The sequence below is a fragment of the Calypte anna genome, chromosome 2 (genome assembly GCF_003957555.1).
Source record: "Calypte anna isolate BGI_N300 chromosome 2, bCalAnn1_v1.p, whole genome shotgun sequence".
Lineage (NCBI taxonomy): Eukaryota > Metazoa > Chordata > Aves > Apodiformes > Trochilidae > Calypte > Calypte anna.
In genome coordinates, this window is record NC_044245.1 from 48,660,559 (window position 1) to 48,681,681 (window position 21,123).

Genomic DNA, 21,123 nt, shown 5'->3' on the forward strand with positions numbered 1-21,123 from the left:
AAATATTACTGCAATTATTCAGCAGTACTGGCAAAGCTTCAAGCCTCAGGTTTCCAAACAGTACAGCTTGGGAAGTGTTGATAAGACCCAGGCAGTAAACAGACACTGAGCAAACGTCTCAGAAATGGCAACGTGAAGTGACAATTCAAGCTAACTTACCACAAGGAGATTATTTTATCTGTACTGCGAAAAATAATACGTCACCGCTGTTCTTGGTAAGTGACAGAATGAGGTGCTGCAGTCCCATGCAAGTAAGTAGCTCAGGGGGAAGGGAAAAAATGCTGCATAGGGCACAGTCTTTGCATGGGTTTCTTCTGTTTCTCACCAAGGATAATTTTAATTGGTTAGAGGTTTTGAGTAGTGACCGAGCTGCATCCACACACTACAAAACAGCCTGTGTGCTGCCTACAAAGCGTGCTTTAGCCTGCCTTAGAAACAGTCAGTGTAAAGCAAGACAGTTGACTTACTCAAAGACCAAGAGGCAAAACAGCTTTATGGTATTTTCAGTCACAACCATTAGTTTAACTGATGACTGTAAATGTGTAGTGAGATTATTTCTGAGAAGATGATCTCTGGAAAGCTTTCTCACTGTGCACACACTTGGCATGCGAGGAAACTGCCGCGTGATCTCTCTGCCTTGATACAGATACAGAGCTGCATTTAGATCTGAGCAATTAGCTACTGTACAGACCTCCTCCTAAAAGCTCTGCTTCAAAACCAGCAGCTTTTAAAAATGAATCACTCCTACCCAAAATAGTGTTTAATCAACATTCACTTATTTGCTTTATCATTCTTGCACTTCGTGAGGAGGTGGTGATTGTTGTAGTTGCCTAAGAAGTATCCTTGGAGATGAAAGTTTCCTGCCTTTCCCAGAAAATTTAGTGCCAGTGATGCCTCACACTAGGCTTGGAAGAGTCCTGTGTGTTGAAATCCATGTCCAACATAACCTGAAAACAGATAGTAATGCTATACATCATTTGGTATAAAATGGCTACCAGCTGAAAAGAATGAAAACTCGTATTTTAGCCAACAACTTCTAAACCACTGGATCAGACAGTGCACATTGAGTCTCCATGTATTAGCTAGCCAAGAGAATTCTGTGTTTCTCCTTCCACTGGAGAGTTCCCTCAAGGACTTTCAAATACACCCAATAAGGAGTATGATGCATTAATTTCATCTTTTTCTTATCTAGACTAGGAATCATAGCTTCGCACTGCTCGTATGATATGGATTTGTTTAGGAAAACCACAAAGCTGAAAGACACAATTCCAGACTTCAAAATCCTTCTCCAGCTAGCACCTAATAGTTGTGATAACTACTTCTTTTCTGATCAAACAACAACCTTTTTACTTTTCAGTGAGCTGAGTACCAATTCAATTTCTGAAGAACGATAGTAACATATATTCAGTCAACAAAAGTACTTCTCAGATGGGAAAACATTTCTGAACTAAAACACAGATTTCTTAAAAGCTATATTATATAGTTACAGCTGTTTAAGTGCTCTCTTACACAAAATGCTTGTTAGACATTTTCTTACAGAAGAGTAATGCCTAACAGTATAGTTTAACTTTATTTGGTGTCTTTCTGTTCTCCCTTGATACAAACCTAACAGCGATGGAAAGACTCAAAAAGAAGGGGACAGTCTCTTATCAGTGATGGCCTGTGATAGGATGAGAAGTAATGGACACAAACTGGAACACAGAAAGTTCCACCTCAATATGAGGAAAAACTTTTTATTATAATTGTGTTGGAGGACTGGAACACACTTCCCAGAGAGATTGTGGAGTCTTCTTCTCTAGAGACTTTCAAGACTCGTCTGGACAAGTTCCTGTGTAACCTGCCCTAGATGATCCTGCTTTGGTAGGGGGGTGGACTTGATCTTCGGAGGTCCCTTCCAAAATCTACAACTCCTCTGCATATTCCTGACTAAAATAGGGATGTTTTTTATTAATCTACTGAAAAAGCATCTCATTTCTAAACATTAACAACTTTAATTGAAAAAAAAAATATTACATTTTTGTGTTTCCTGGTCAGTTCATGATTTCCTTAATGTTTTATGTTGTCAGGTAAATCCATCATATGCTTATTTAACCTGATGCCTGGGTAGCACATTCCTAATTCAGATTAAAAAGTTTTGCTGAATCTATGGGTATATGATGCTTTGGAGAAACATGCTCACCTACTACATCCTTTCAACCAACAGCTGGATCAACAAGCAGGTGAATGATGTATGGTCTGCTCTTATTATAACAAAGTTTTACAAAGCTTTTACGAAAAGAATGGCCAGTTACATATGTGCAGACATCACAAAATTTGTATCAGAAAAAGACAGTTATGTCTTTTTACTGTTTTCTCTGTTTTCTTCAGCACATAGAACTTTACCCATTGATTCACTGAGCAAGTCCCTAATACACTGTCACAGTTTAACACTGGCCCGGGAATTAAACCGAGTAACAGACGCTCTCTATTAATCTCTCTCTCCTCCTTGATAAAGAAAGGAGAGAGAATAAGGGAGAGAGACTTATGGGTTGGAAACTAAACTACACAACTTTAATGAAGCAGTAATGATAAATAGGAAAAAATTACTAAATATATACAAATATACAGGGAACAAAACATAAAATCACCTTTATCCTGGCCCAAACCAGGACATACACTTAAAACATATTGCAGTGTTATGCCTTGGAGCTAAAGTCAGTTGACTATGGTTTAGTTTACATTATTCCTGCTTCTGCTTCTCTAACTTCTAACACTTCCTTTCAGATGAAGATCTGAATAAATTTCTCATGTTTTCTCTACCTCACCTTTTGCAGCCTCTGTATGTGCAGGTCTGTAAACACTGTGCAAGGTTTCTAAAAGCCATTCATGTTTCCACCACTGAATTAATAAGGGCAACTCAACTTTCCAGCTGCACATGGCAGAGAAAAGGGCTTTTGCTAGTGATGTGACAAAAACCCTGCAGGTTTGAAACATCTGTGAGATTCAGTATCACCTTCTGTCATTTTTTAACTGCCCTGAATTGGTTCCAAACCACATGAGACAGGAGTCCCATCTCAAAGATTAACTATAGTGCAACTCCTATTATTGTGTTAGTATTAACTGAAGCATTAAAGGATAATAAAACTGCAATTTAGAAATATCTTTACATCTATTCTTTAAATTTATCCCAAGTAAATATTACTGAATAAGTGATGATGAGGCAAATCCAGCTTTAATGATATTTTCCTTCCAAGATGTTTCAATCCTGAATTCAGATAAGAGCAGTGTCAAGACTATGCTGATAAATAAAGGCTGAACATTGCTTTCTAGAGATAAAAAGGTCACAGTTGTTGTTGGTTGCCCCTGGTCTCATACCCTTCCTCGAGGACACCAAAAAAAAAAGCATTGCATCAGCCTGCCTGCCCACAGGGTCCTGGAGACAGAATAAGTGAGGCACTGCACTCCCATAGTTCAGACCATCAAAGTGAGAGCTGGGGTGAAATGAAACTAAACTAAAATCACATATGCTGTGGATGGTTATTTGGAAAGTTTGGAGATTTGGGAGAGGCTGGTGCTGCCAACAGAATTCTTTGGGTTTGGTCCCAAAAGAATAAAAACCTTCAGAAAATTAGGATTTTCCCCATGTGAACTCCCTGTTGGAAACTGTTGGGCCTCGAGGTAACTCACATCTCATTTTAGAAACAGGACAGATGCATCCATTCCATCTATCCTGGTATCTCTCCACTGATACCACTTCCAGGTGTACAATGTGAGGTGGCTGTGACAATCCTTCTGGACTCTGGTACTGAGAGATCTCCAGCACCGCTCTCCTCCAAGCTGTATGTGTGGAGGGCAGAGGCCTTCAGACTCAGGATAAAGCTCTTGCCTCTGGAAGCTGCAGTGCTTGTCAGCCTTCTGATCCCTCACCTTGGAAAAACTCAGGACAGGAGTGGAGCTCAATTCATCTGGTCCAGCTTTTAGTTTTCTTTAAAACAGCTGTCAAAATGCAGCTTTACTTGTGATAGTAACAAGGCTGCTGATTAATGATACCTACTGTCACTTCAGTCCTTTGTGTCTTTAAGCTCTGTCAATAAACAGATTGGTGTTCAAGTTCTTTGTGCCTCATGAGTCATTAAAATTGAAGCCATAACATGAAATAGAGCAAGTTGTTGTCACCATTTTTTATTAGTGCAGTAACTCCCACAAGGAGTATTTGTCATCACCATGTGAAAACTTCTATAGTACTACCAGGGGAAAAAAAAAAACAAACATAGATATATATTACAGCTTTAATCTGAAAGAAAGCTGACATACATCCACTCCTGTTCCTTAGCCAGTCTAAAATAAAAGCAGCAACAAACTGCTTGCTTTCCAGAGAGTGAGCAACACATTCTTTACAACAGTATTACCTTTATCTTCTAAGCAAAGCTACTGTTGGAAAAAGGCTGGGCTGACTGCCTGGGAGATCAAACTTGCTTAGTTATCCATACACACTTAGCATTCCTAGTCAATTCTTTCTTCCATTGCTATGCTTAAATCATGACCCACACAAGCACAGATTAGCAGTGGTTGAACAGTAGCTCAGTCCCTGTGTCTGCTCGTTCCTTAAACATTGTCATGAGAACCAACAGGCTGTTTCATTTTGTAGAGCCTTAAACAGATGCTCTGATGCTACCAACTTATCTCACAAAAGCATGAGATGTAAATCTAAGCTGTTCTGTGGAGCGTGGATACCACCAGCTCCTGCAGTAGAGCGTGTGTAAGTATTTTGGTCTTGACTGCAAGTCAAAAACTTGATCAGAGGTCCTTAGTCAGTAATCACTAAGTATGGCATTTGTTGAAATGTTATTAGGTAGCTGAGAAAAACCTGCAATAGGGGAATTATCAGCTTATACCAGTTGTATCGGATAGGAACAGGAGATAAAAGGCCTAGAACTTAAAGCAATCTTTTAGAAGACAAAGAAATTAAAATAAATGGGTTCCATGTACAGAACTTGTGAATTTAAAATGTTGTCAGCACCTCTCAGATTTTTATATTTCACTCTTTTGTCTGATTGAAGAAAAACAGTGTTAACTGCCAAGTTTTCCAGAACAATAAAGAACCCAAGAAACATTCCATCATTACTTTTAACATCCCAGACCCTGAAAAACACTGTAATGAGACAACAGCCTACAAGCCTAGAAGAACTGTGTATCACTGATCGGCAAGTCCAGAGACTGCTTCCTGCACTGCATGAAGCATTGCTTCTGATAACAAGCTAAATAAAACAGAATTTTTTTCGCCCTTTTAAAAATAGCTGGCCCTAATCAAGAAAATACCTAAACATGAGCTGAAGACATGTTTCATATAAATATTAGTCAAGAAATGTTCCAAACCTATGAACCTTAATTACACGCATCACTAAATCTGAATGTATTACACAGGAGCACAGAAGATATTTGTACATGTTAAGAGTAATAACTTTAAAAGGAACTCATGATTTAACTATACTGCTTCTATTACGTTCAGGTAACTGTTATTTTTTCTCTTTGAAGGCATGGTTGTAGCTAGGTTATAGGGAATGTGGGTTTAAGTACCCCATGAATCTGAAAGATTAGGAATAAGCAGCTGTACTGGAAAAAGCACAAACTTAGAAAAAAGCTTTTCTTACCACACATTGGAGGCGCAGATGTCCAAAGTCCTGCCCTGATATCCTGTGAGAAAGCAAAGGACTTCTCTATGATAATATTTCCCAAATCTGTCTGTGCCAACCTCTGTTCTTGAGAGCTTGAATTCAGTCTTATGAAGCTCAGTGAAGCTCTTGTGAAGTATCTAATGCACCTGCTGTGCATATACCTGCTTATACTTCCATGCATCAGGCACATGAGTATCTCTGAGTAAGGTCAAACAACAAATCCACAATGTAAACACCTCCTCATATTTTTAAAGACCTTTTGAAGCACAGTATGTGCAGGTAAGTATGTAACCATCAGATATTTCTACTTGAGAAACCCCTCTCTCAACTGTTCTTCTGCATGATGACAGCCTACCATCATCCACCAGAGCGTAACATTCCAAACCCTGGAAAAGCACACATGAAATTCTGTAATGGGGTTGCTATCTCTTCCAACTCATCAGTAGGTGGATAGGGTTGAGGGAAGGACATACACTAGCCAAAAACTCCAGTAAATTGCTTCTTAAACTTGTTGGTGATGCTCACTGAAACACATATTAAGCATATTAATGGTTGATTCTTTTTTAAATCAACACACACGTAATGGAAGCCCAAATTCTTTGCTTCTACTTAAGGCATATTTTTCACTTTTGGTATTAACACTTGGAAGCCAGTCTGTCAAAATACATTCATAGCCATGGTCTCCTTTGCCTATGGAGATGGCATTGAACTCGGCAAGGAGCTGCCAATGTTTTCTCAAGATACTTTTGTAGATGTTTTCACCTCAATGTGCAAAAAATCCTTTGGCTCATAGAAAGTGCAGCATGCATCTAGACAGGGCATAAAGATGTAGAGGACTTCTTCACCTGTCATCTAATTAAAGTTAAAATGCAATGCCCAAGTTATCATCTCAAAACAGGCAGGAAAAGAGGGCAAACAAAATGCACTGGTTGGAGAAAAAAAATACTCATATTACTCAAATAGTCTACTGAGAACATACTAAAGCAAACACAGAGCTTAGTAACAGAAAGCAAACAGAGAGACTCTCTGATGTGGCAGTCAGGAAAAAGGGTTTATAATTTTCCCAGATTCAGTAAGACTTGTTAGTGGCTCCAATATAATCTGTATTAAAAGTGAGACATTTCTCTTGAGAAAAGTCACATTGCCAGGGGGCACCTGATTCTCCCCTGAGGTAAATGTACTCTGCAAGAATGCCTCATCCCTTACATTTGATAGATTTTTAACAAAATGCCTTAGGATTGCCTCTTCATCATTTGCAATGGAAACACAAATCTAGGAGGTGAGAACTTTCAAGGGCTGTAATCTTATACAGGACTTCAATTATACAGGACTCCCCCAGAGGAGATCTCCAAGTAAAAGCTCATTCCCACATTAACCACTAAAATAATCTCAGTCACTAACAATTTTTTTCCTTTCTCCCTCTCTCCTCCTTACTCCTTTAAAAAAACATTGTCCTTTGGTCTGACTATTAAATCAGAGAGGGATTAAAATATTATCAGTTCAAATTGAATTTGAGACAAAGCTAAAGAAAGAGAGTTCTGAATTAGTCATGGAAATGCCGCATCTAAGAGTAATTTAAATGACCAGCTTTTTTAAATTACATGATGTAGTGAAAATTGCCTGGAAGTTTCTATAGCTCATACGTTATAAATGCTTGAAGGAAAAACCAATCATCTACCTCCCTGCCACCTGGAGCACCAGTTCAGATGAGGCAATTCCTTAGCAGCTGTTCAGATTATTGGCTTGACCAGACACAATTTAGCATTCAGTTAAAAATAATTCATTTAAATTACTTCAGTTTATTCCCTTTTTTTGGTGTTTATTCCCCAGGAACTTCTGGATGCTCAACAAAAGGGTAGAATGATACAGCCTAGGAGCAGCAAGTGGCAGTGGAGTCCCAAATCTTAGAATCATAGAATCATAGAATTGGCTGGGTTGGAAGGGACCTCAGAGATCATCAAGTCCAACCACTGAACCACCGTTGCGGTTGCTAGACCATGGCTCTGAGTGCCATATCCAGTCTCTTATGGTTTCCCACTTGTTTCTTGAGGCTTCCCTTGGAGGGAAAGCTTTTCTACAGACAAGACTGTGCTTCTGTGTGTAGTTCATGTTGGTGTAGGGTCAGTGGGATACAACAACCCAATACTAACATCTGTCCTCCTTATGTTGTGGGTTAGAAAAATTCACATATAATTAGGAAAGAGGGATGAAGAAGATGGGAATGGGAAATGGCAGCTGAGGAAGGACAGATGTTTTAATACCTGTGTTAACACCTATTTTCGGGAAATAAAACCAGATTTTTTTCTCCAATACTTATGCAGATCTGTGAATACTGAGAGATTATCAAGAAATTGCAGTGCAAATAAGAAAATAACAAAAAGGGGACTTGTATAGAGCAGCTTCTGCATTTGCTAACAATTACATTAAGCTCCAACAAAAAAAAGGTTTCTTGCTAGCAGCATCAACTGTTTCCATCCAGACTTGGGACATAAACAATCTGAGTATCTATAGAGGCAGTATAAGCAGTAACCCCCTTGGCTTCCTCCCTCATATGCTAACAACATGACATCAAAATTTATGTCAGTTTCACTGGGTTGCATGCATTGAATCTGAGTAATTCACTTCACAGGGGCAAAAAAAAAAATTAAAAAAATCAAGAGTATTTTACAGAAAAATCATGTCTAATAGGCAGTAACACAGGGCTTAATTCAATTTTTCACTAAGTTTCATTGTCCTTCTTATACAAATTATATGTAAAACATGGCAGAAGAACTCCCTCTTACATCTTCTCTCCAAGTCCTTATCTAATTCTCCAAATGTAGTTCAGTAAAGGATGTCAAATTAACTAAAATGGAAATGAACACCTACTGGTACCTCTGCACCCACAAGCAGAATTATATCCCATGCCTGTAAAGAATGAAACCTGCAAAACCCTAAAGAAAAAAGCAAGCTACTTCAGTTTAGTCACTGTGAAGAAGACTGGAAGTCACTGAAGGAAGCCAGATTAATCCCACTGGAAAATGTTAGGAGACACAGGAGAGTTCTTACCTCTCCATGCAGCCTTCCAGATTCACACATGCACTATTTTGTTACGTTCTAACTGGTGGAAACAGAAGTGCCAAAATATCATAAAGCCAGAGTGCATCTAATCTATATCCCTTATTTTTAGATTGCTAATCAGCTAGGTAAACAGCTACTGAAAAACCTATTCTCCAGAAGCTTTTATTCCAGAAAACATCATAACAAAGCCTAGAAAAATAGAGCTACAAAGCACCTTCTCTCCGCCCTCTCTCTAGGATTTGAGCCAGGAATATGTGTAGGGCAGTAAGAATTTTTTTTTAAAAAGCACCTATACTTCACAAAGTCATCTTTGTTTGAGTATCTGATACCAAAGTTTGTTACTAGTTTATTTTCACTGATGTCTACCATTTTTAACATCATTTTCATCCCACATCAACCTTACTCTAGCAAGAAAACAAAATGAATCTTGTAAATCTAGGGGCTACAAATGACTTCGAAGAAACTGAACCATATAGCATCTGTAAAATATGAATCTACATGATGCAACCATTACATTTTTAAAACCAGTGAAAGTAGTCCAGAGGAGTGTTATCAGTTCTGCTGAAATTATAACAAAGTTTATGGCTGAATTTCACCTAAACATGAACAGATTTTGGGAAAACCTGAACATAACTTACTTCTGACAGGTAAGAAGACTTGCCATTACAGCATTTGAGTAGCATAAACTACTTTTTCCTTTTCAATCTGGCGAAGTCATAATGGGCTGCCCACTGAAGTGGTGGATTCTCCGTCCCTGGAGATATTTAAAAAAAGACTGGATGTGGCACTCAGTGCCATGGTCTAGCAACCGCAACGGTGGTTCAAGGGTTGGACTCAATGATCTCTGAGGTCCCTTCCAACCCAGCCGATTCTATGATTCTATGATTCTATGATTCTATGAAGTCTATTCCTTATCAAGTAATATGTGTAATTGTTAGAACAAATTCTGCAAAACCAGCAATGTATAAGGTATTGTAGATCAGCTGAAAAATTATGCTCAATATATTAAATTTTTAATAGTCACTAATCATTAAGGATTAGTACTTATTGATAGTTATTCAGCAAGATATGTAATAAAATTCATTTTAGTTAAAAAATAGTCATGCTCTTATCAGAAGGAAAGGTTTGGTCACTATTTCATCATGTTTCATAATAATTTTGAAATTACTTCTGCTCTGAATAAAGGTAAATTGCATTATTCGTATCAGGAATGCAAAACTTACACCTTCCTCTACCAGAGCCATCATGTTAGGAAATGGCTGCCTGCTTCTGGGGTAAAAAAAATGAGCAAGATTTCAAAAGCAGGGAAAAAAAACCCCACAAACTGTTTATCTGTATGGAGTCCCATCTTGCTACATTTTCCAGCTCTCAAACTGAGGTAAATAGAAAGAGAGAAAGCAGGATGGTACTAAATGCCTCTGTCATTTCTCAACTTTTCCTCTTATAGAAAGTGTTAGAAGAAAAAAAGCTGTGATTTTCTAGGAGGTAGGTTTCTTCCTCTCAACATGAACTTTCCTTACATGCAGCCAAGTAATAAAAACTTCCTCAGTGAATTAAAGCACAAACTCCATCTAGTTTTGTTAACTTGAACTGTAGCCTCTTTTTTAGAGCTGTGTAATGTTATCAGTATCTGAAATTAAGATACACTTGAAGATCATTTAAGCTACAAAATCAAGCACCCAGAAAGCGACAAAATACCAAATTAAAGTTGCCAATGGCATTTTAATTTGCCCCTTCATATACAGATTACATAAACCTTTACTTACATGAGCATTTTCCATTTTTTCCCCAAGAAAGCTATGATTCTGCAATGCAGTGAATACAGAGAACTCAACAAATCAATACCTTTGTTACTAAAATTAGGTGCTCAGTAATTTTAACAGAACCAGCTCCATTTGTAATATTATATTAAAAAGCAAGCAGATCTCTATTTGCAAAATTGCCCTTGAATTGAAAATTTAACATCAGTTTCCCTGAAATGCAGAGATTCAAAAAGTTACAGGAAGCCAAGTAGGTCTCAGCAACCAGAGGATCATTTTATAACAAAGAATTTTGACACATCAAGTTGTGCATTGTGTGTGTGTGCTGCTGATTAGAATACCAATATTTAAGGCCTCCTATATTGCTGGAGTTGCTTAGATATTATATATGTGAAGAGAAACTTGAGCTAAGCAGTACTATAATTACACACACACACACAATAATTGCACAGCTTAAGGAATTAGTTATTTTTATTATCTGTAATTAAGATAACCTTGCCAAGTCAATAGATAAGCTGGGGAAATGAAATGGTATCAGAACTAAGGGATAAGCATATTGTCAAATTAAGTAAATTTATGAATGCCAAGAGTTAATCAGGGCCATAGTGATGTCCTCAACAACAGAGCTGGAAGAAATGACCTCTGGAAGTCCTCTTCAGTCTACATAATTCTATCAGTGTCAGTGACAACTACTACCATTATAAAATGCCCTTATTCAGAAAAGCAGCTTTGAGAGAGAACTGATGCTTCATTCCAGTGAAGATGTCTTTAGTACGTCCTAACAGCACTAAAGGACAAGGTTAATCCCAGCACAGTTTTACTTACAGGTCCTGAGTAAATGCCTAATTTAAAGATTACCTAGGATGATACTTGCAAGGCTATAAGTTTACCTGCATTTTGACATTAGCCAAAAGAGACAGTGGATTAATTAACCCAATCTAAAGAGGCATCACAATGAATAATTCTGAAGATTACGATCAATTGAAGTTGGAAAATTTTATTTATTTTTTTTTTAGGAAGAGCATGCTCCCACTCACATCCTCCTTCAAGAGTATACTAACTAAATGCTGGACCATACTGGAATTGAGTATCATAGACACAGATGATAAAGAATAGGAAAGTGCAAGAAAGCAATGGAAAATATGATCTTTGCTTACAAGTTTCCTGCCTGATCATCTTAAGTAGAAAAAAAACCACTTATTAAAATTAGGGAAGGTTTGAATGTTTGGTGTTCCGGCCATGTGGTTTGTATCAGATGCCAACCTTTTTAATTAAGAGTACGAATTTTTCTTACAGAAATCACATTAGTATCTTGCAGAGCCCATCAGAATACTTCTTTCAGGGTCACAGCCATATTTCAAAGGCACTTGGGTTACATTTCCTTTTCTGCTTTGTACTTCATGTATAGCACTAACTGTCCATTCATGACAGACAGATAAAATACCAGGACTCTTTTTACTAGCTGAATGCCACCCAAGCAGACAAGCCTAATCTAGAAAGGGATTGCCAAGGGCTACTTGAAAGGCTCATTTCCCTTTTAATCTCCTAGGGAGCTGTAGATGCTGTAGAAAGTCTCCCAGGAAACAAGGGGCAGCCGATACCTTGACTATCTTCAGGACAACTGGGACACTCTACAGTCAAATCAAACATGACAAAGGTCTCAGGTGCTCCAGAAAAAGCAAAACCAACCCAAGGACCTAAGGTTCAAGAGAGTTTGGCTTCCTGGCTAGTTCTCCCTCTTGCTGACTACCTCTCCAGTCATGATTTAACAAGCTATTTAACTAATTTAACTATTCACTTACCCAAGGGGAACTAGACAGGAGAATTCTAGAAGACCCACGTTCTGAATAAATATCCTGTTTCTCTGATATTGCTGTGATTAATTTACATCACAGCTCAGCTATCCAGATGCAATTACTAGGCTGGGACTAATGAAATTAAGGTTGTCTAGACAGTTGTGAAACTTCCATGTTTATGAGGAAAATTATAACAATGTATTATTGTTACAAAAGCATTTGAGTCAACTCAGTTAACAGAATTAGCAGCGCAAGACCCAGTGTCTGTCACTTCCAATTATAATTTTAGAATAGCTCAGATTTTACTGACTCTCTCTGAAGTTTTCCTGCATGTACCTCATCTTCTTTTTTTATTTGGCAAGGTACGGAGGACAGCAGTGTTTCTCCTACATAACCAAGTGATGCTCACTGTCACCCAGACATTCTTATGTGGTAACACTCCCCAAAGATAAACAACGAGAAGAAGATAGAAAAGCAAGCAAAAGATTGTTTACGTTCAGCTGCCAGTCACTCTTCAGCACCCAGTGACATAGAAACTGCCAAGATCATTTTGAAAAAACATAAAAGAAAAAGAAAACTCGACAACAAATGAACATGGGAAACCAAGGTGGAGACTTCAGCCAAGTCATCAGCTTATGTTCATTGCTACAGCTACCAAGTCAACAGAGATGCTACTTAAAACCAGCCTTTAAATGAACTTCTGTCCTACCACTTCCATTGCTGGACTTCACACTTCCACATCTGATGGCAAAATGTGCCATTACCTGTTTAGCATCATACCTTAATCACACAGCAGGTGGCAAATTCAAGTTGGAAGCTCACTAGCCAGCTAACTTCCCTTAGGTGCTGGCAAAGGGTCATTGGGAGCCTCAGCAGCTACACTCTGGATGGCAGCCAGCACCCACTGACCAAGGTTACCACCAGTAGCTGCTCAGCAATTGCCGTGCACCAGTCCTGGTGCAGCCTCTTCCTGCCACAGAGCTCACTCACATCAGCTGTTCAGACACCAGAGGGCCATGAAGCCCATCTGCCCAGCACACACCATCAGCTAGAGAAAAGAAAGTTCAAAATCCCCTAAAGAACAAAACTTAATCCTGTAATGGTATGCTGAGGCAGGCTGACATAATAAATTCTCTTCATGTCATTGATACAACTGTGTATTTGGGTTGTAGGAGCTTTTAACACACTTCATCTCTTGCAGCAACCAAAGACCTCTGGCCAGATGTGTACATAATTAATTAGCAGTCATGGCTGCAGCAATGGAAATAGTTGGGGGGGAAATAGAGGAGCAAACAGAACTATAGTGTCAGCTCCACATTTAGAAAAACAACGGGGAGCACATTTACCTTCTCCTTGTTCTTGTACTGTCCAATGCCCACTGGCTTAGTTCAGCACAGAAATCTCCAAATCAGTAGTTTCCACTACACTGTCATAGCTCAAGCCCACCTCATCTGTGACTCAATCCACCACACTTCAGCCTCTTGTGGCTGTGACACATGAGCACACAATTAGTGTTGTCCTGCCAATGCTGGGTTGGAGTGATCATCTTCAGCAGAGTGATAACAAACAGGAGGGGTGGCTGTGATGTCTTAGCCCATCACATCATCACATTGGCTTATCTGCAAGCTCCCTCCATCATCACGTAACATTAAAGGGCACATTCAGTAAAGATGTAGGATTTAGTCTTTAGGAAGCACTCTGCAGGAGTCTGAAATCCAGTTAAAGTCAACATGAACTAAAGATGCTCAGCACACCATGCAATAAAGTCACCAATTAATACTCCACAGGCAGTGCAAGGGGAGTCAGCTTAGTAAAAAAAATAAAAAATAAAAAAATGCAACTTTGTGCTTCAAAGAAGCAACCAAGAACAGCGACTCCAAAGAAAGAAAAATTTATCTGTCAAAGACCCTCACTGGACCTCCCTCCTGCAAGGAGGCAGCAAGATCAGGCAGCTGTAATAGGGCTTGTTAATCAACAGGATCCCCATTTTCCTTCAGTCTCCTGCAAAGGCACAGGTTATTAGTAACACTACAAGCCCACAATCCATTTTGTTATTACAGCATGAGTGATACGAATCAGAACCAGCAGATCTTGCAGAACGAACAGAGTGATGTTTATTAGGGTTTGACCTTCAAGGATAAATATTTCTGTCCATACTCAGGGAGAATTACCACTAATGGCAGAGAGGAGGAGCAGCAGAGGGGATTTGGAGCAGCAGCACAAGATGGACCTTAAAACAGCAAAACAATCAGAGAATGGCATTTCCCTGGGAACAAAACCAATCTGATAAAAGGAAAATCCTCCTTCAAACCCCCTAAGAAAAAGAGACAGATGACTCACAAATACCTTCCAGTCGTCTGCGATTTACTCTTACCTCTGTGATGTTTTCTTGTATTTTCTCCTGCAGGAAAAGAACAAAATACAACTGAGATAAGAAGGCTCCACTGGTCAGGAGCAGAAAAGGACAGGGTCAGAAATCAGGAGCAATTAAGTGAAGTTACTTCTGCCATGAGATTGCCCCAAACATTCTATTGCCTTCTGCTAACTTCAGTGGCAGCTGCAACTAATTTCAATACAACAAGGTGTGTCTTTTCCCATAAGCACATCTTGCTCCTTGTAAGACAGGGTTGCTGCAGCTAAGAAAGAATGAGTTACTGCTCTAAATGACTTGATAGGAAGTCCAAGTGTCAGAAAATTACTTCTGCATACTAGCAGTAGTTTTTTTGCCTCCATCCAGCAGACAAGTATGGCCTTATCTCCTAGCAAAGAACCCAATAAGATGGAACACTGTCAATGTAACACACCAAACCACATTGGTTGTGGTCACTCAGTGGCTTTACAGCAGCCTTGCTCTAAAAAGAGAGTCTAGATCTTTGTCAACTCTCCACTCCACCAAATCCCAGATACCACACCACAAAGCTTCCCTTTGCTGCACATATTTTGGGATCTAACTGACCTAAGCCCAGGTCTAGGAATGGCGAGAACAAATAAGCATACTGATAGCACCCCTTCTCCTCCCCAACCCTTAAACCTGCTTGAATTGCAGCAAAGGCTGTAAACCTCTTCAGTTGTCTTAGCACAGTGTAATTTGTCTTCTAGAGCAGGCAATGGGGTAAACTGCCAACACTCAGGGCAAAAGCATTAATCATGAGCCCTGCTGCATGGTTGCCTATGTGGCACTACAGTGAGCTCCAGAGACATATTGATACTGTGCAATGTCTGCGAGACATTGACCCTACAGCAGCCTTTTGTAAAGGCTTTGCACAGTGCCTGGCAAAAGAGGAGACTGGTCGTGATTGAACTCAGCTCTGGTTTTTTGTTTTAAGTAAAACTAATGATCCACAAACTTAACAAGTGGTGATGGAAATAAATATCGGTGTGGACGGTGGCCAGGAGTGCAAGAGCAACACCCTGTTGTTTAGCCACACATGAACAGACAGCCCTCACCTTTCCAGTGTGTCTGTAATACTGTTAGAAGAGAGACGCTGCTATAATCACCATGTTCTGCTTTTTTAACTCTGATACTACTACTCTGATACTACATGGAAAACTATGGCTAAACCATAGTCATAAAAATCAAACAAGGGATGCTATGTCTTAAAAATATGACAAAGCATTGCAAAAAGCACTGTAGTTCTATTTTCTGCTTCAATAAGGAGCTTCAATAATGTCTCCTGGATGTCATATATTTCATCCACTATTACCTTCAGAGACCATACTCATGCTTGTACCTGCTCCTGTATTCTGACCATGTTAAAATCATAAACATCTTAAGATATTTACTTAGAAATTATTTTTAAATCTTTAATTTGCACTTGTGAAGAATTACTTACTTAAACTTGAGCAAATGCAGAAGAGCAAACATTCATATCAGTATCAAGCTTCTAGCTTATTAGCATTAAGGTTGTTGATACAGAAAGGAAGAATCCCACCTTGGATACATCTAAGGAAAATTTTCATTTAAATTTCAGAAGGTCAAAAGTAAAAATCCATTTTGAAGAATTTCATTCAGAAGTTTATATTCTGACAAATACAGAACTCCACTAAATTTTCTTGCAAAAATAAAATGCTTTAAAAAAACCCACTTGATTGACCATTCCAGTTCAGGTGAATAAATCTATCTTATTCCCAAACATTTGTGTAATTTTTTATTTGTGCTATATAACTTCTTTAATTTTCAAATTAAATTACTTACAAGGCTAATTCTGTCTCCTGAAAGTGTCTTAAGGTGCACTCCAAGGCAAGATTCACCATTCATTAACTCTTGATTAGCTAAAACTTCCTTGTATGTTTTAAAGAGGTGACCAAGCTTTATGATGCTCTTTGTATTTGAATATTAACAACACTTTTCTAATCACTTTCAATACTACATTTACTCAAGTATATTTTTACTGCATTAGAACACCATGTACATTGGTACTAGGGAAAAAAACATTTATCAAGTCACAGAAGTTTGAAAAATCATATATACATTTTTATAATTTTTTTTTGTTTATTGTTTCCACACCTGCCATCCAATTACAGTGAAGGTTTACACATACCAAGTTACTGACTGCATTTACTGACACTGAATTTGCATGTTACAGTTGAAGAGAATATACCTAAAGGAACCTTTTTTCATAGGTTCAGTATCACTACTGCATGCATTGGCTTTAAAAGGAACACTACCAGAAGATTCAGATATCCAGAAAAAAATTTCCATATATTTCCATATGCCAGAACTTCCAGCATTTCAAAACCAAGATCTAACAATGCTACTCACTAGCATAAGAAGATAGTGTTGATAGTAGAAAGACATTTCCAAGCACAGGCTCCAGTTTGCTTTTGGAAACACAACACCAACGAATTTTATGCTTATAGACCACTACCAATGCTTGCCTTCCATTAAATGAGACCATTACAAACAAGGAAACCAGCAGGTGCCTCTTTTAATACGACAGCCAGCATCACCAGTTGTTTGTAATCAACAGCCATGTGTGAATTAAAGAGAGGAAACTGGAGGGTGAGGATTTGGTTTTGCTTGGGTTGGTTGATTGGGAGATGAGGAGGCAGGGAGAAGTTTCTTTAGGGTTTTTTTGGTTGGTTGTTTATTTTTTCAAAAGATGTGGGATAAACTATCCTGATTTATCTCCCCAGGAGGAGTCTATGCAGAAAGGAAGTAGCTGGTAAATTGCCTTTAGCAGATGCTCTGGGATAAATCTGGAAACAGACACATCTTCCAGTCAGGCTCAAGGGACCTGTGATTTTCTGAACAAACCCACGCTATCCCTTTTTCCCAGGAAAGAAAGAATGAGAGAGATCTAAAGGAGGCATTACATCTTCCCACATCTGCAAGCTGTCCTTAGCCCATGCCTGGAAGAAGCTATTTGATATTACCAATCTGTGCAAGTTCAGTTTCTTTTCCCTCTGCACATGTACCAAGGCAGAAGAATTGCCACATCCATTCAACTCCTGTTACCTGCTGTGGAATGAATTACTCATAGGTCTATATTTAGCTTACATGAAAAAAAGCAACAACAACAAAAAAATCCACCAAAAAAACCAAAACTAGAACGAGTTAGATTTTTTTTTTCTTACTGGAGAGAATTAGCAAGTGACTTACACTAGGTAGGTCCTATATTCCTAGAGGAAACTAGAAACAGCTTCACTCAACTTAATGCAATCATACCTCCATGAGTGTAATGTGAAGTGAGTCAATCCTACTACAAGAAGGCTGCTGGAGGCCAATGAACATAAAACCAGTAAGGGTTTTACAAACAGGTATTGTCTAACAACCAAAACTAAACAAACTTGTGAGTAGGATGAAACTTCTGACTCAATTGTGTTGAGACCAACAAGAGAGTTAAGCCCACTATTTATCTGCTCTTCTGGGGATGAATGAATCCTTCACGAGGCCAGAGAAAGAACACAATATACTAGCCCAACATAAAATTAGGACTGAGTTTTGAAGGTATTTAAGCAGCAACAAGATGTAGCTAGCTACAACTATATAGGCATTCAACTCTGGTTGCAATAAATAGGTGCACAAAACTTGTGTGCTTTGATGCCTGTCAACTTCTTTCAGGCAAAGTATCTGTTCACACAGTTAGGATTCCACTTCTGCCATTTAACTCTGGTGCACCCTTAGGGAAAGTATTTTTTTTTCTATATTTGCCCTTCAGACCCTTTTACATTAGTCTGTTAGCTCTTCAGACTTGTGGCTTTAGCTATATGGGGTTTGCACATCGATAAATTAGAGTGGGGCATAACTAGAGCCCAAATAAGACTATTTTTGAGTTGCTACAAAAGGCTCACACATTTCATGAGCATCTAGAAGTGCAAAGATGAAGCTAATTTGATAGTAACACACAAAAACTGTGTCTGAATCTGGTAATAACATTCTCAGGCACTACTCTTTTGAGAGGTGAGCAAGTTAATGCATCTAGGTATGGAGATGAGCGAGGGCAGAGGGGTTGGGGCAATAAAGTAAGTCTACCAACTGCTCTTATTTCCCCCATAATGATACAACTTAGAATATCAACTAGCTAGATGAATTGTTCTTTCACTCCTACACAGCCTCTGAAGAATTACCCAAACTACTTAATTTTTTTACTTATAATAGTGGCTTGGTTAGGATAGTGTTATGCCATTGTTTCTCCTCAGGCTTTGGTATTAATGGCATCTTTTCAGTATATGAAGTAAAACTATGAGTACTGCAGAATAGGAGGATCTTTGCCTAAGTTCATCATCATCTACACTAAATTCTGAAAGTTAATGAGCCTCATGATCTGCTCACACACTGTGGTAAGGTCTCCTACAGGCTCCAAACTTCAGTGCAGTGATTAGCCTTAGGCTGCCAGCTGATGGATGTGCAGTTAATGATTTGAGGCACACACAGGTGAGCACAGGTGACACTTGTCAGTGAATTAATGCTTCTTAGGTCAGGATTTACCAAGATGGTCAAGCAACTAAGTTTTCACCCTGAAGCTCAGAATTGAGGCTCACAATGGCTTAATCTAGAGCATTTTGTTTTGCTTGGCTGTTGCAATGGGTTCGGAGAGCACACTGCTCAGTCAAAGCAGTTTAGCAAGCCTATAGATCTTTTGATGTCCTTAAAACTCAGAAGCATGTGCTCTCCCCTTCATACCACTGGCTGACAATGCACAAGCCTGGACCTAATGCACCATCTGCTTTCAGGCTGGATTCTCACTTTTTTAGGAAAAAGAGGGCAACAACTTTTTAGAGCACTGAGAGACTAGCTAAAGTGAATCTGCTGCAGCAGTCTAAAAAGATTTTACCCTCAGCTGCCTCCTTCACAGTGCCCTTCAGCACAGCTAGTAGACACAAGTTCACCCTTGGGTATCACCTGCTCCAGTGCAAAGTTCAGCTTTTTGGCTTAAACTGCCAAGAAAAGTGGCTTTAAGCAAAGACACTGGGTTCTGTAGTGTCTGTAAGCTCACTCCTTACTGCCCTGTCTGTGGTGGAGGCAGAGGCAAAAGAAACTGCAAGGACATTAACTCCTCCAGCTGATGCAGTCTCTCCAGTGCTCACCTGCCATATCCTTGGTTTTGTCACTGACATTGCTAAACAAGACTGGAGCTACACACAGAGATAGAAAACTCCTGCCTAAAGAGGAGAGTTTTACAAAAGTTGCTTCTTCAGAGGAACCACAGTTATTAAAGAAAATAATTGCTGCAAGAAAATACTCAGAATTAGTTAGTCATAGACTCCAGGGGAAAGAGGGACTTTTCCTCTTCTATATTTAGAAGCTTTATAATTAGTATCCTTAAAATGTGAGTGGGAACTTAATCATCCCTTAACAAAAGCACCCAATAATGTCTGTCCTTCAGTACTGGAGTCCCACCACATCTGTAGCTCACACAAGCCAGGACTATTCATCTCTGCTTCCCTGCATGGCTCCTCTCACCACCTAATTTAGAAGAGCAGTGAGAAAAAAATACTTTACATTCACCTCACATGCAAATGCTTGCAGGCCGTTCTTTTTTTCCTTCCTCTCCTGTCAGAGCTGGGCTTCTGACACTAGAATAGGTGTTAAGATAACACTTCTAAAAGCCTGATCAAGAGTTTAGCAAATCAACAGTGAGACAGCAATGAAATTTGGCAAAAGAGAAACAAGTCTTTCTTCAGGTCAAATCTGGGAGATGCTTCCTGCTCTTTTGTTACCAATCAGTGAATCTGTGGTTTTACTGAATGTTGTCAGTCCCCTTACTGTAAGAGATGACCATGTGTACTGTTTTTGTTCCCAAACCCTTCCAGTTCGTTGGTCCAAAACCCCCAAGATTTCCCCTCAATGACCATGTCAAGGCAGCAGGATGAAGAGCATTTCCCATCTCCCAAGCCCAAGTGCCCTCTCTGGCCATATCCCAGTGGTGCAGCAGTTCATACCAGGAGCAGGCATCACTCCCGTGGATAGAAAGCTGGGGGTTCAGATCAAGCTAAATTTTCTGACTGATGGGATCACTTAGATAAATGGGAAATCTCTCCCTGCAGCTTGATATTCTGAATCATGCAGTGCATTACCAATTAATTGTCGTCATCACAGGATTAGTGATGCATTTATTTTACTTTACCAAAGCCTATGTTAATAACCATGTTTAAATCAATTCACAAAAACACCATCTCACAGCACTGCCTACAGACCAGCATCTGTCAAAGCTCAGGCTCCCATGGGAGCCCTGACCAGAAGTCAGAAATATATTGACTTCTCCAGATTTCAAAGGGCATAATGCCATCAACTCCTGCTGAGTTTTTAATTCCTAAATTGAAACAGGAAGACTGGCTTTCTTGCTTGACTTGCCCTCTCTAGTCAATAATAATAAATAAAATTTTTTAAAAAGTTTATTTCTTCTTCCA

The 21,123-nt window shown here is 39.1% G+C and overlaps 1 protein-coding gene across 2 annotated transcripts in view; it reads right to left on the reverse strand.

Moving 5' to 3' along the window:
* The window catches only part of PDE1C (phosphodiesterase 1C), a 294,638-nt gene that overhangs the window by 157,491 nt on the left and 116,024 nt on the right, over window positions 1-21,123 (reverse strand). The window contains exon 4 of one of the 2 annotated variants that reach the window (XM_030445209.1): window positions 14,645-14,671. The exons of the other annotated variant lie outside the window; for it this stretch is intronic. Within the exon in view, the coding sequence (XP_030301069.1) occupies window positions 14,645-14,671 (27 nt within the window). The remainder of the gene's footprint in view (window positions 1-14,644; window positions 14,672-21,123) is intronic. 2 annotated transcript variants of the gene reach the window in all.